The following is a 15,848-nucleotide window of genomic DNA, read 5'->3' on the forward strand; positions in this document are numbered from 1 at the left end:
ACGTCCCAATCATGATATTATTACTATAGGTACGTATTACCTCTACCTCTTATGAGTAGGTAAATGGCTACCATCATTTTAATTTGCTAGAAAATATTAAAAGCTACATGTATGAGTATTGAGTATGACATCGAAGTATATATTTTTTGAAAAATAAATTAATTTTAAATAATAAAAATGTTTTTCTAAGATAGGTAAATGCTACAATTATAATATGTTTGAAGCAATATTATTGTGCCATAAGAAAATATGTTAATAAAAGTTGTATAAAAGTATATAACCGATTAATATAATAATATGTTTGTGTATAGTATGATAAACTTGATTTTTTTGTTAATGAAATTTTAACATTATTATAATATCTTAACAATTATTATGGACGTATTATTGATAATCATATATATATAGATTAGTAAAGCTCACACTATACTAGGTTTGGAGACTAGATTTAAGTATAAAATTGAGAATATGCAATATGCATAATTATACTTACATTATTAACTGAATTTGTATTGAACCATAAAGACTAAGTCTTGATGTTTCTACCTTAGTAATAGAATTGGCCAGAGTTCCAAAGTTAGTGTTCATATAATTAATTAGGTATAACATTGTCATATTTATTCTTTGTAGGTTAGTGAGAGTGCAATAACAAGGTAGATACATATTTGATTTGATTGTATTTTTATTTTTGTTTAAACTAGAGGGAAATAAATAAAAAAGACTAAAAATTATTTACTTAGATTCGATAGATTCGCATGCTATTGAAACACATTTTCAGCTAAAAAAACATTGCTTTTAGAAGTTGCAAAAAATAAATAAATAAGATGCATCAACTCCGAGTCCTAGTAATTATTATTACTCAATTAGAATTTTGGATAAGTTGGGAGATTTTTCAAAAAACCCAATAAAATTTCAAATTTGACAGATATTAGGAACTTATTTATTATCAATACTATTTTATACATATAAATGTTTAGAACTACTAGCTGTTTTATTGTTTATGTCAAAAATTTAAATTACAAATTCAATTTATTACCATCCATTTTGTTTAGATTGTTTTAAACTTTAAAATACCAAGTGTTTTATGCATACGAATCCAGTACTTCACATCAATTTCACATAATTATCAAAAATTTAAACATGTACGTCACTAGAGAAAAATGTTAACCCAGTCTTTAACAAACATATATTATAATATGATAATTTCTATTTAATTATTCTAATAGCATTGATTACATCTTATAAAACTAACTGTTGACAGATATAAATGAGTAACCAAAATATAATAGAGATATAATAAATTATTAAAGATTTTTTTTTTATTTTAATACATATTTATCTTAAAAAAAAAAAATAAAAATGAACAAATATTATACTTAACAATTATTGTTAGCAAGCAGAGAGTGCAGTGATTCAACTCTTGCAATAGATGTTTTAAGTAAATAACTTTTTTAAACAATAGTAAAAAAAAAATAATACATTTTTTTTTTATACATTAGGATCTAATATATTTTATTTATACAAATTGTATACACAATTTTTTTTAGTCCATATACTTCTTTCTGTATAACATCGTAAGTTCATAGAACTTGGATTCTGCGATGTTAAAGTGGCAGTCCATAAAAAATGTTTACTGAGTTCCGGTTGAAAACAATGCAATTAATCCACTTGCAATTCCAACAGAAAATATGTAATTCCTATGAATATTTGAGTTAAGGTAATCTTATTTTAAATAAATCAAAAACAATGAGTATTAATCAACATTTTGGATGAGTTATACATCCAAGTTTATCCAAGCTATTAATTTATTATGTGCTTTAGTTAATAGGCAAATTAGTTATTTTCTCTCTCAGATTACAAGGTGTAAAAATGTATTAAATAAAGGAATATATAACTTTTAAAGCAAAAACTATTTTCTTAAGGAAGAAAACAAAATAAATTAAATGGATACTACAGTAACATTTTAAATTATTTTGTTCCAAAATAATAAAGCTGTATCTCAAATCTCAAAAAAAAAAAAAAGAAATTTATATTCCTATTTATTTAATAAAAATCCAAGGATATAAACAAAATACCTGTGATAATAATAATTCATGGTATTCAATATGATACCAAAAATTAAACACATTTATGGCAATTGCCATTTCTATAAGTACTTTGCCAAAATGGCATGCAGACAAAACAACTAATATACCACTATTTACCATAAGTTAGGTAATAATAAGATATGGTTGGGAATTTGAATAACCAATCATGAGCTAGCAGCACACACAAAATACCGGTCAAGATCTTAACTCACACAGTACAATTAGTTTTTCAAATATGAGGTATAGTATATTTTAAAAGGATACGCTGTTGTTGAGAATCCCTTCAGAAGGTAGAAACTGAGCAAGACTACAATCACCAAAAATAATGCGTTGTTGTAGAAAATTGAAAATGCTGTTGCTTCATAATCTGCTACATCATTTTTTTGGAATAAAGCTCTAAAATCATACAATAAAATAATATTAATAAAAAAAATTAACATAACATTCATATAATTAATTGAAGGAAACATTGATAACAAACTGATAAATAAAAATGTATTAAAACTTATTTTATATAAATTGCCTGAAAAGCTAATAAAAATATATCACAATTTTTTACATTTAATTTTCTTAAAAACACTTATGAAGTCATTTTCTATATTCAGTTCTAAGCTAAATAAAATTGGAAACAACACAATAAACTATTTATCTTACTTATAATGTTTCAATGCCGCCAATCTATATTCAAAAGATTTAATATTTAATACATTAACCAATAAACCAGTAAAAAGGTATAATCTTTAGTTTATATTTTAAATATAAATTTTACTACTGTAAATTAAGGTAACTCAAGATACTATTAAAAAACAAAAGAATTTACAATATCAAATCAGAATGCATCAAAAGTTAACAAATTTCAACTAAATATTTTAATTACCTACTATACTACTATGGAAAAAACATAAAGCACAAATTTGAAAATAATTTTTAATTAGGTACATGGTTCCTGTATATAAAGGTATGGTTGAAAACCATTTGACCTAATTCTCAGAATTAAAAAATATGTATAAAAATGAATAATTATTATAGAAATGACTCAAATCATAGATATTATGATAACACGACTTACATAATTTCATTTAAAATTACCAAAAAGAGAATATGCATTGGATCATCTCATTTTCAGATGTGATAACTTAAAAGGTACAGTAAGCACTTTCACTACATTCTATCTTATAAATTTAACTAAATATTTGAATTTGGATTAATTTTTATAATAATGTTTCAAGAAATATTTCTTAAATTTAATTTTTTTAGGCCTTACACTACTTTTTTTCTAGTACATATGGGTTGTTACAATGTTTAGTATATTTTAATCTCTAAGTGATCACGCTAGCGGAAATTAAACCACAATTTTTGATAACACTAGTTGCTTTACCTACCATAAGTGATAAGTTAAATGAATCCCATTACTATTCATATAATAAGTATTTAAAAGTTACCAGCAATACATTTTAATTGAATGTAAAATAAATAATACTTTGTTATGAATTAATTATTTTACAAAATTATCCATATAAAATTGGTAGGTACATAATAACTAAAATAATTTTAAGAAAAAATATAGTTTTAATCATTTTAAGGAAATAATAAATTAATAAAATACTTACTTTTCGTCCTTTTCTTTCTTGCTAATTTTTTTGTCATCAGCATATTTTCTAGCGATTTCCCTGGTCACTGCTTCTTCTCTTTTGATTGCGATCTAAACAGTCAGAATGCACAATGTATATTAGCCACTCAACACATACAATATTACATAAAAATGAAAAGTTTAGTACATACCTTATGTTTCAGTATGAATTTAGTATTTTTATAGGCGAAAGAAATAAGGTACGTGCTACCTAAAGTGACAAGAATGAACCAAACAAGGGCTGGCATCATTTCAATCATGTGTATTCTCCAATAGAGCCCTAAGCAAACAAGTAATTGTAATAATTTAAGTACTTATTAGATTTAAATGGACAAATTGGTTTAGTAGTAAATTTACTATAGGTACTTTTAGTAGTACTTACATATTGGCAAAGCAGAGACCATGAAAGCGCTTCCATAGAACAGTGCTAAAGACTTAGTGGTAACATTTCTGCTAAAATCGGACAACAATTGTTCTTCTTCTTTGGTGAACAAAGGTTCAAATTTCTCCTTTTTTACCATTTTTGCAAAAATAACTCAAGACGCAAACGTTTGTAGGTGGATCGAATTTATGTAGTTTTGTACTGTAATTTAAAAAACGTTCATAGGCTATAATAGTTTACTAGTTACTACACAAAATGTGCACAATATGAGAGGTGACTGGTGAGACGTGTACGTCTTTTGGATTACAGTTATGTTTACGTATCAACAATTAGCGCTTAAGTCACCAACCGTGCACAACGTGTTCGTTCTCGCGCAGTGTGTCCACTAGACTGTTCAAAATACTCCCATGATATAATAAACATAATACATAATAAATATAATAATGATATATAATAAAATAATTTATTAGAATATCATGAATATTCCCTTTGGATTTTTTGCATATTATTCGTTTTATATAATAGGTATGATTTTGCCAAAAATATAAAGGTATAAACTGTAAGGTCTATGCCGTAACACCCGTAACCCGTTATTTTCATAATATTATTATTATTATAAAATAATGCAATATTATTGAATTTTTTAATTTTTTTTTGTTTTAAATATTTTATATCTAAAATGTTTAGAAATTAGATTACGACTTATAGATATGAAAGGAAATCCAAAAAAAGTATTATCCGCTGACCTCAAATCTGAATATACCTAGTGATAGTTCAACTTTTGTAATTATTAATATAATTTAGGTATTTTTTTAGTTTTACGCTTTTAAGTATTTTATAGTATGCACTACTATTATACTTAACAAAATATAAATTATAAAAGAAATTTGTCAACAGTCCGAGAATATTTTCAATTCTGTACATCGTAAAATTTAAGAATATTGCGTCGTAAGTAGTCCTGTACTACTTTGTTATACTTTCTAGTACCTATCTACACTCAGCAAAAGTTTAGACTGAAGTTCTGAATAACTTATTATTATCATTAAATAATATTATTAATAAAAAATGTATGTGTTTTAATTAAATTGCCATTTTAAAATCTTACAAAATTTAAACTTTATTTTTCTAAAATTTTTGAATTGCTGCAATTACAGACTACATCTGTATGTTCAAGGTAAAACGGTATCTAATTTATTTCAATTTATTAAAATTATTATGATATTCTCAAAAATATGTAAATTATCTATAAACATTCGAAATAGCTACACGTAATACGTCATGTATTATAATAATAGTGCAGAAAAATCTAAAAGCAATAACAAAACTATTTTTTGATGCATCAAAATAATCCAAATAATAAATAAATAAATTTTTGAATGATCTATTCCAACGTCACTCGTAGAAAATTAAAATAGAGTACTTTAGAGAAACTTCAAACTTAGAAAAATGAAATTCGTGAATCTAACCTAACCTAACTCGTGATACACAAACTTTGAAGTAGGGCTTAATAAATAATAGAAATGAATGCTTGAACGCTCGATGGTTAAAGTTTTCAGCACGGATAAATATATTTATTTAAGTATATTTATCCGTGGTTGTCAGTTTACTAGCCGCGCGCGATATTTTGTATCACCGGCATCTGATTACGAACAGCTGACTCGGGCCCAGTGGTAGCAGTGTCTACACAATACGGTACTGTGCGGTAACGCGTCGTGTAAAATTTCTCTTCCATGATAACGTAACATACATACTCCTTGGGGAGTGCTTAAATCGGAGTCAAGCTGAGTCATATTGTAAGAATCCAATGCCCGTAGTAGTACAACACTGTGCTGTACAGTACAACAAATTGTCGAAGTGTTATTCTGCGGCGGACGTCGGGCGTTGTATTCATATTCTCTCTGATCGTGTGTGTGAGTAATTTACCGCAAAAACCCGGATTCTGTACCGTTTTTCGCCCGTTAAAGCGATAAACGTTTATTACACTCGTGAAATCTAATTGTAATTGTAAATCGGTCCGAAATGGCATCGGGAGTAACCGTAGCGGATGCGTGCAAAAAGGTCTACGAGGAGATCAAAAAGGACAAGAAGCACAGGTACGTGGTGTTTCACATCAAGGACGAGAAGCAGATCGACATCGAAGTCATCGGCGAGCGTAACTCTACTTATGACCTGTTCCTAGAAGACCTACAAAAGGCCGGCCCGCAAGAATGCCGTTACGGTCTATTTGACTTTGAGTACACTCACCAGTGTCAAGGCACGTCCGAGAGCTCAAAGAAGCAAAAGCTCTTCTTGCTTTGCTGGTGCCCAGACACAGCTAAAGTAAAGAAGAAGATGGTGTACTCATCCAGCTACGACGCGCTCAAGAAATCACTGGTTGGCGTACACAAGGCGTTCCAGGCTACTGACCATTCGGAAGCTTCCCAAGAAGTCATCGAGGAGAAGCTCAGGTCCACCGACAGACAGTAAAAATAATTCAACAACTTCTATATACATTAATGCGCATATGATAATATGTATATTTATAAAACAAAGTTTTCGTCTTTACGTTTTGGTATTAAATAAAATAAATAAAAAAAAATTTATATAATATTAGTACTTCCACAACGTAATCTTTTATTACAAAACAAAAAAATTATATTTATAAATTCAAAAACATACTAACATTTCAATAAAAAAAATCTAATAATCATATACATTGTTATAAAGCGATATGTTCCCGTAGGAGCATTTATTTTATACCTATATATTATTTTAAGTATTTTAATGCATGCGTGTTTAATTTCTCATCGATAAATTATACGTATTTCAAACTTGATGCTCTCTATTTTATTTTGTTGGTTTTTTTCTTTAATATTATTTTCAATTCCATTATTTGTTTCTTATCATTTTCCACGGTGCATCTTGAGTGTGTACAATATAATATGAGAATAAAACAAATCTCATCGCATAACATTAATATGCTAAGTTCTTTCCTTTTGTGTATCTAATTTGAACTTTGGAGTGGACGGTTCGATTTCTCAAGTTTATTTTTTTTCTTTCCCCCATTAATTCTTGATCTATTATCAGCGTTTACTCATCCGACCGATGCACACACAGTTGCATACGGTTGGCTAATTTTATTTGGTTTTTTCACTGTTCACGTCTGCTCCGCCGTCTCCTTTTGTTGGTCGGCGGGTGGAATAGAGCTAGAGAAAGAGAGAGAGAGAGTGATTAGAAAGTGTCTGAGCACGAGTGAGAGAAAACTACCGCTGTAGTGAATGATTGTTGGATGGACGCGGCGGCGGAACAGACGCGTAGATAACGCTACTATTAAAACTGATACGGTGACGGATGCTCCGGCAGTGCTACCAACTCTGGCGAGCGTGCCGGTCCGGCGGAGCCTTTAAATGGAACTACGAGAGTACGAGACACCCGTGCCGCCGTCAAAGTCTCAAATTAAACGTTTCTAAAATAAGAGCACTTCCCACACACACACAGCAACGAATGACCACGGTACAAAATACTCTTTAGACGAACGAAAACAACGTCGCGTCGAAGTAACGTATAAAATACGATAAATGTGTACTGTGATGATGACCAATTTAATAATATTTATAGTCGGTGTCGCTACGAAATCGTCGTGTGCCACGAAAAACTTGGTTTTTTATTTTCGCGCGGACAACGATATATATTAATATTATACTCGGACCGGGCCTACTCGGAGAAAATCTCGTTTATAAATATAAATGCATGCGCGTAAAAGGGCCGATAAACCGCGTACGCTCGTAAAGGGGGAGATAGTAATATAAATATCGTGCGCACGAAGGAGGGGACCGCAAAATGAATCATCCTCGGAACATTAATATGATCGTTCTCGGCGACGGGCACTGTCGGGCAGAGTTGTGACTCCGTTCTACGCCGATTCGCCGTTTGTTTTTGTTTTCATCGAAACGTAATGTTATTATTATTTTGGTGATCGCTCGTGGCACCGACGATGAACGTTTTGACAGTAAAAAAAAATGTTTGACAATGTTAATAATGGGAAAAAATAACCCGGTGAAAGCGACTGCGGCGGTTGTCGCCTTGGATGGACCGCCGCAAAATATCGTATTGATTTTTTCCGTTTGCTATGCCTATGCGTCGCGTCCTTCTCTCCCTCTTTTTATGCTCTCCTCGTCTCTCTCTCGTATTTGCTATTATAATCTCGTCCATTTTATTATTGTAGACTCGTTCGCAGGTTTTACACGTCCTATTTCGCTTATTTATACTTTTTAGTGCCTACGTATTTTGACGTGAAAGATTAAAAAAAAAAGTTTAAATATCTAGCGACTAGTATAGTATTTGTTCAACACTAAAATTGAATCAATTTAATAAGTAGGTACACTTGGCTACTTGCTACACACACTTCTAAGATCATAAATTGATTAAAATGTATGTATATAAACAGAAAAAGGAATTTTATGGTGTAATGGATTTATACGTATTGTTGTTGAAACTCGATGGTACCTAAGAACTGTGAGTGTTCGTATGTATGTTTTAACGATAATTCAACTTTTTATCGAGTTTGTGTGTATAAAATAGTGCAGTTAAAAAATACTCATAACTCACTTAAAAAGAAATTACTGTAAATAACTTAAGTATATGCGAATACAGATTAATTATTTATCATTTACCATTATGTTTCATAATTGGTTGATTTATAAATTAATTCTAATATATTAAACTTATTAAAGCTAACAAAGTCAAACGTAAACTGTTGAGCTTAAATTTGCTAGATAATGGTCTCTCTTCAGGGTAAATGAATAGTTGTGCTAATACAAAACAAATCAATAATAATTATAGACTAAAAAACCAAAAATAATTCTAAAAAGGGGATTATAACGCTCTTGCGTCCTCTCACTTATCGTACCACTGATGGTGTTTGGAAAGTTATATTGTTACCCCGTTGAGTAGTGGTCCTCATGACTTACCTAATTGCAGAGACAATAATATTATTGATTATATATTAATTCACATGAAAAGATGGTAAAACAGTAAACGGTTTACTTTTAAATACATTTTTGTAAATGACAAAGGGCGATTGTCTAGTTCATAGAATCGTTAGTTAATTTAAGCAATAATTTTGTTTGGTCATGGATTTTCAAGTGCTGCCTATGGTTCTCATTATTATTCCCAAAATAATAGATATTATTAAAAAATTAAAACAGTCAATTTGATAGAAAGTAACATAGTATCAAGGGCTCCGATTTGAAATCTTCATTTCCAGAATTTGTTATTAAAGTCTTAAAGTCTAAATATTCACTATCGTGTATACATAATACATTTTCCTAGTGTTATTTAAATTAAGTTTAATGACTAAAATGCGACCTGAAAAATTTAAAAAAGTTGTTTCTTTTAAATTAAAAATTGTCAATTTTTAACCCAAAGGCCCAATCAGATATAAATTATTTCTTATCGCACGAAACCGAGTTGGTATTTGAGACAAATAATAATTATAATATGCTGGGCTACTTCATCGAAATTCAATAGATTGCGTTCACGGTGGGTCGAGAATATAATATTACCTTAATGGTTACTTAATTTCTAATCCATTGATGCTTCAATACTTGACATAATATTTGTCCTATAAAATATTTTTTTATATCAGCAATCGAACAAAAATTGAAAAACGTGCTGTCCATTTAAAAAATATTATTTTATATCTACTCGTACCATAATACATATTATACAATTTAGATAATATAAATAATAATAATTGACAATAATATCGGTGGGGATATGCCTCTCAGTCCCTGTGTTCACTCTTACCTGGTGCATTGAATTAATTATTAATATATCATTAATACTGAAATAGTAAATTATAACACTAATATCAATTAAATAAGGTATAACTTAAAAAGTTATAACAATATCAAATATGAATGTAAGTATAAGGTACCTAACCAAGTTTTTGTTGGTACACTGTATAGTGTGTACTGTACTGTATATAGTGTGACTGGGTACAATTTAATTTTTAAATGCACACTTACAATAGTGCAAATCATTTCACTGTAACGGCAGTTGATGAAGTCTATTGAACATAAGTATAACTGTATAAGTATATAGTCGTGAACGTCTTAAAATAACGTGATTAATTTATTCAAAGAGTGTTTGTCATATTATAGCCTTTTCTACCGTATCAAAATGATAAATATACAACTGCGGTGCAGCGGCGCGTGTGGTCAAAATGTCTCTTGCGTCGTTGTTTATTTTAAACAGTATTACTCATTATGACAAAAGCTGTAAGTCACCATCGAAGTCGTACACTAGTATCGATGTGATACGTTGAAGTAATAATTTTAATTTACTTATATTCTTTAATCATAATCATAATTGTGAATTGTTTTAAACGAAACGCTTAATATTTCAATTACTGCAGCCGCGGTCATGCAGCGTAGTCGTCTGAAAACAGACGTATGGTATCCGTATTAAACTAGTAATTAACATTAAAACGCATAATAATATTATGGTGTTTTTTAGGTATATTTGTATATTAAATATTTATAATTTTATAAGCACGTACATATTAAAATATAATTATATTTGTGCATACAATATTGAGGTGGAGCTATTCAACCAGTTAAACTTTTAATCATTTATAACTTAGATTATGATAATTATATCCGACACACTGGACAGCTGTTACTTTTAAATTTACTGCGTTGTTTTTTATTTTTAAAATAAGTACCTACTTTGTTTAAGCACCCATCAAAACATAATTTTGTAGCACATAACCAACATTTAAAAATTTAAAATAATCTATTAGAGCCCGCTAATGTGTAAATATATAGAAAGTATATAGAAACACTTTTTTAAGTACGTAAAAAAATAATAAAAAAATCGCACAAGCGATTCTATAAAAAAAATTCTAGAAATGGGTTTGTAAAGTGGTACTCATTTGGCTATAGCATGATCCTCTGCATAAAATAATAATATTATTATAATATAGTTTTCATATTTGTTATACTTATACATAATATATTTTTATATAGACAATATGCAAATGATAAATAGCTTGCAACTTTATGCACTAAATAATTTCAAGTATTCTCTCAAAGTCTGAAAATATGAACATTACAATTTCTATTTAATTTTTATAGTCACCCTGACAGGAAAAAACTTGTCTACTGTGTGTCTGTGTACAATTAAAACATATTACCTACCTATTGAATATGATTTTTTTTTGTATAGTAATATAGGTATACCTACACACTTATACAAGTTAATATAGTAATTGTAAGTACCTATGCTTATGAATAATGATGATAGATTGGCATTGTATCTATAGATTTTTATATGAAAAATATAGTTATTATAAATTATAAAAGTTACTGTTATAGGATTTTATTATAATTCTTAATTTGTTATAATGTAATTTTTAATTGTTGAAAAAAAGATACGATTTTTGTTATTTGACAATGATATTATTGACAAAAAATGTTTATAGTACAATTATGTTTATAAAATAAACTCACAATTTAAAACTAGTCAAATACGCACATTTGAGTGAAAAAATAGTCAAATATGTATTCGATTTACAAACATTTATAGCTTATATCATATTATTATTCATATTAAATATATAAATATAAAAATATAAATGTATTGATAATATTAAAAATATAAAATATTTAATATTTTTTTTATATAACACAAGTAGGTATATTTATAAACTATAATCAATCATATCTAAACTAAAATCATGATGAGATATTAAGTAAATTTAATAAGTACGTTATACAGTGTGTCCCGTCTTACATGTAGGACGTAGGTACTAGGGTATCGTAATAAATATCTCAGCCCGTCCTGATGGTCTTAGATTGAAAATCGGTTTGCTGAGATATAGATAGGTGGTATTGAAGTGCACGTTTTGGGAAAATTCCAATTTATTAACTCCTTTAGTTCGCGCATGCACAATACAACTTAATTATTTTGAATAGAAACTCATTTTTGACACCAGATATGGGTAGATAATTTTTTTCTAAGATATTTTGATCCATTGACCATAATAGTCCTAAACCTATAAAATTAACCGAGTTAAAGGCCAATACATTTTTGAAAATTGAAAATAATTCAATTTTTAAAAAAACATTGTACACTTGTATTGATTGGATTATTTTCATGAATAGGTACATAAAAATGTACATGAATACATGATGCATACGTAATACGTTACAGAGAAGTAACTCGACGAATGGAAAAATGTTTAGAAAATTACGGGGGCAATTTTTAACATTTTATTAGATAAAAAAATTCACTTAAATAAAAATTAGATTGTACAAAATAATATAGATTTTATTTCATTATTATGTATGAATTATATACTCATATATCTTTTCTTGAAAAAAATCCACTCAATACAAGTATACCGTATTTTAAAAAAAATTGAATTATTTTCAGTTTTCAAAAATCTGTTGGCCTGTAACTCGGTCAATTTTAGGTTTAGGTCATGCATTTACTTATGAAACTTTAAAAATACGGTAAAACATCTACGGGTGCATACATTTTAAGAATCAAAAGAAAAATAGGTATTAACTTTTGAATTGTACTGGGAGAGAATGAGGTGAACACGATCCATGTAGAGTTAAAACAAATTAAATTATTAACAATTTATTAATAAACTACAATTAAATACACTAATAAAAAGAGATAATCTGCAGTGATAAACTTGCTGGTAACTCATATTGCAATCAATGCCAATATTTTGTTTCCGCTTATTTCGTACATAGGTAAATTTATATATCGTTGTATGTTTTATGTGCTAATTTCTACGCTGAATTATGGGATTTATATTTTAAAACTAATATATGGGCTACAAGACGTCCAGACGTCTTCATATTACTATAATTTTGTTTTTGGAGTATTATTAAGTATTTATTACTTATTACAACAGCTTTAACCCATGTCGCCTGATAAACCATGTGGAATCTAGGGCTCAAGAGTAGTATAATGCCATCATCTGTCAATCTACATTATACTAGTAAATACTTAGTTTTTAGTGAATATGTGTCATATTATGTATGACGTAAGTATATGGCATATGCGGTATGACACACATAGACTCTATCTAATCCGTACAGATACTTAAAATAGCTATTGATTTGAAATAAATATTTTTTAAATTTTATCATTTATCATGTACGGTGCTCGTCGGACGTTATTGTATCATCATCGTTCATTTTCTGTTTAATAATCGCCTGGTTAGGAGCTTACAATGAAATTATCTGAGATTGAATAACGGTCAATGATTAATCAGAAAGACTGAAAATCTCTCTCTAAATATAATAAATATTAAATATTCGTAATTAAACCTTGAAAAAGGCGATAACAGAAACGAGAAATAACGTCATTATATTATAATAATATAGGATCTTCAATTTCATCACTCACGGTTTGAAATGTTTGAATAATTTATTTGGAATTGTAATCAGAATTTTAAAATATTTCTTAGGTACCGGAAAGTGGAAACGAATTTGTTAATGCGGCCCAACCATCGTTATTAATAACACTATGAGTTGTAAAATAATATTGTACCATTTGTACCAACCATTTTCATAATCGCTGATATTTAGATATAATATATACTTATACAAAATTGTATCTAAAATTATCAAATTATATGGTTAGTTTATAATATTATTATGTTTGTACGTTTATAATTTATGTATATTATATTATATACCTATCTTAAAGAAGTGCATATTCAGCGATATCCTGTTTACACTCGGACGTGGTTAATAACTGTAAATATTTTATTCATCAAAATTATGATTTGGAATTTCCAAACAATATAGGTACGTATATAATATATTGACAAAATAATCCTATCATACATTAAAACAACTCGCCGCTGCCTTATATAGTTGTATGTTATATGTGGTGTCAGTTCATCGTGTTATTTAATCAAATAATGTTGATAAACAAATAACTTAAATTCGACAAGAAATTTAAGCCAAAAACACGAATTTGACAAAATAACCGAACAGCTTTCTTACTTAATTTTGTAATATATTTTGCGAATAAATATTACTTTTTCATGAATTATATACGTTACGCGTATACATATAGTTCATGGGTATATATATTGTTTAAGTAATATTATTACAAACGGGAAATACATTTATTTTACTTACACCATACTATCAGTTATGTCATGAAGTCGAAGGTCACACACTGCACTTTTATAAATTACTATAAAAGCGATTATTTTCTATAGATATAAGTATTACGGAAATATTATAAATATATATTATATCAACTCAACTTAAATAATAAAATAATTATTAAGTTAATTACCAACGTTAAATCGATTAACAATAAACATTTTAATGATAATATTATAATTTATATAATAGTCCCGGAAAATAGTTTATGTATTAATACAAGACATTTAAGGACAGTTTTTTTACAGATGAAATTATACGAAAGACAATAATTTGGGTTACTTTTATCTTTTAACATTTTTTTTTGCATACAGCATACTGTTCTAACAATTACAATAGATACCCATGAAGTATTATATTATTGTTTATTATATAAACATTTCTTTTCCGGCGTTTTCTCTTTACGTTCGCTGTAAAACGCTCGATCTTCCGGTTGACCGATACATCGCATAATATAATTTTGGACGTATCCCAGTCTTCGTACAGTAAATCGTGCGAGTCGTGTGATATAGTCACAAATTTAAAGTATTTCTGTACCAATTGACCATTGACTATCGAGTGACGTCTATATGGAATTATTTGTTCTTGCAAAGGCAAATAGTAATCGTATATAATATTTATATAACATGATATAGTAACAACTTTCTTAGTTCCGTTATCACTCGATAAGTATGTTTTCTATGCATTTAGACTAAATAATTTAAGTAGATATACGTATGTATTGTTTTATTGTTCAAAATATCAAAAACAATGGCTAAATAGTCATTTGGTAATGATTAAAACATTTTAAATGTTTTTGGTTTTTCATGCCTGTACCGGCTGTACCTACTTATGTTGTAATATTCGTAAAAATAATATCAATAAATTCAACGGTATGGCGTATACTATGCTATGACCTTATTTAATAAAAAATATAATTGTTCGCGCTTTAAACACGCACGATGTATACACTCTTGATATTTAAATATAACGTATGTAATTTGTTCTTTATTTTTCCGCCGTAATAAATAATAATCGTTATAATATAGAATACAGAGCGATTCGCCCAGCATATTACCATGTATTTCTTTAATAATTCATCTATTCAAATTCTGATTTTTGAAACTTTGAAATATACTAAGAGCTATGTTTTCAAATTCCTAATTTTTTTTTATGGTACCTGTAATGGATATACTTACGTAGGTAAACTTAAAAATTCTGAAAATTAAAATTTGAATACATTTTTTTGGAAAATATATTCATAAAGAAAAAAAAGTAGGTAAGCATGTTTGGTGAATCACCTTGTGTCCTTGTATATGTACTTACTAGTTCTGTCCAGTTAACGATCAAATTATCAATGTATGTCAAATGCTTTGTTGTAGCCTTTATAAACTATTATAATATTATATAGTAAACATCTTTGTAAACGTAAATGTAAACGTCTCATATATAGTATCAAATATAACGTTGAATAGAGTGTTGCACCTGTTATGACGTCTCGGACAGAATTCTCACGAGAAAAGTTGACCGCCAAATCGTATTTGTCATTAGTATACCTATAGTATTTTATTAAAAAATTTTTACGCTGA

The 15,848-nt window shown here is 28.3% G+C and overlaps 3 protein-coding genes across 4 annotated transcripts in view; 2 read left to right on the top strand and 1 right to left on the bottom strand.

The window, feature by feature from the left end:
- LOC114126224 (hydroxymethylglutaryl-CoA lyase, mitochondrial) overlaps window positions 1–15,848 on the top strand; it is a 61,246-nt gene that overhangs the window by 15,724 nt on the left and 29,674 nt on the right. Inside the window, exon 1 of one of the 2 annotated variants that reach the window (XM_050198269.1) lies at window positions 1,431–1,441. The exons of the other annotated variant lie outside the window; for it this stretch is intronic. The gene's annotated coding sequence lies outside the window, so the exon portion shown is untranslated. Of the gene's footprint in view, window positions 1–1,430; window positions 1,442–15,848 lie in introns of those variants that run through there. 2 annotated transcript variants of the gene reach the window in all.
- Window positions 1,284–4,417, bottom strand: LOC114126230 (translocon-associated protein subunit gamma). Its single transcript, XM_027990125.2, has 5 exons — window positions 4,100–4,417; window positions 3,870–3,997; window positions 3,698–3,789; window positions 2,352–2,483; window positions 1,284–1,697 (listed from the first exon to the last, which is right to left on the bottom strand). The coding sequence occupies exons 1-5, from the start codon at window positions 4,236–4,238 to the stop codon at window positions 1,631–1,633; spliced, it is 558 nt and encodes a 185-aa protein (XP_027845926.1). The 5' UTR covers window positions 4,239–4,417; the 3' UTR covers window positions 1,284–1,630.
- Window positions 5,889–6,914, top strand: LOC114126228 (cofilin/actin-depolymerizing factor homolog). Its single transcript, XM_027990123.2, has one exon. It carries the CDS (start codon window positions 6,119–6,121, stop codon window positions 6,563–6,565), a length of 447 nt encoding a protein of 148 aa, XP_027845924.1. The 5' UTR covers window positions 5,889–6,118; the 3' UTR covers window positions 6,566–6,914.

Source organism: Aphis gossypii, chromosome 1, assembly GCF_020184175.1.
Source record: "Aphis gossypii isolate Hap1 chromosome 1, ASM2018417v2, whole genome shotgun sequence".
In the NCBI taxonomy this organism is placed as follows: Eukaryota; Metazoa; Arthropoda; class Insecta; order Hemiptera; family Aphididae; genus Aphis; species Aphis gossypii.

What these genes read in the sequence shown, in the direction of transcription:
- LOC114126230 (XM_027990125.2), bottom strand. Translation starts at nt 4,238, where the DNA reads ATGGTAAAAAAGGAGAAATTTGAACCTTTGTTCACCAAAGAAGAAGAA. An exon ending in GGTCTCTGCTTTGCCAATAT is followed by an intron (nt 3,998 to 4,099) that starts GTAAGTACTACT and finishes TTGTTTGCTTAG; the next exon opens with GGCTCTATTGGAGAATACAC. An exon ending in AAGAAAGAAAAGGACGAAAA is followed by an intron (nt 2,484 to 3,697) that starts GTAAGTATTTTA and finishes GTATGATTTTAG; the next exon opens with AGCTTTATTCCAAAAAAATG.
- LOC114126228 (XM_027990123.2), top strand. Translation starts at nt 6,119, where the DNA reads ATGGCATCGGGAGTAACCGTAGCGGATGCGTGCAAAAAGGTCTACGAG.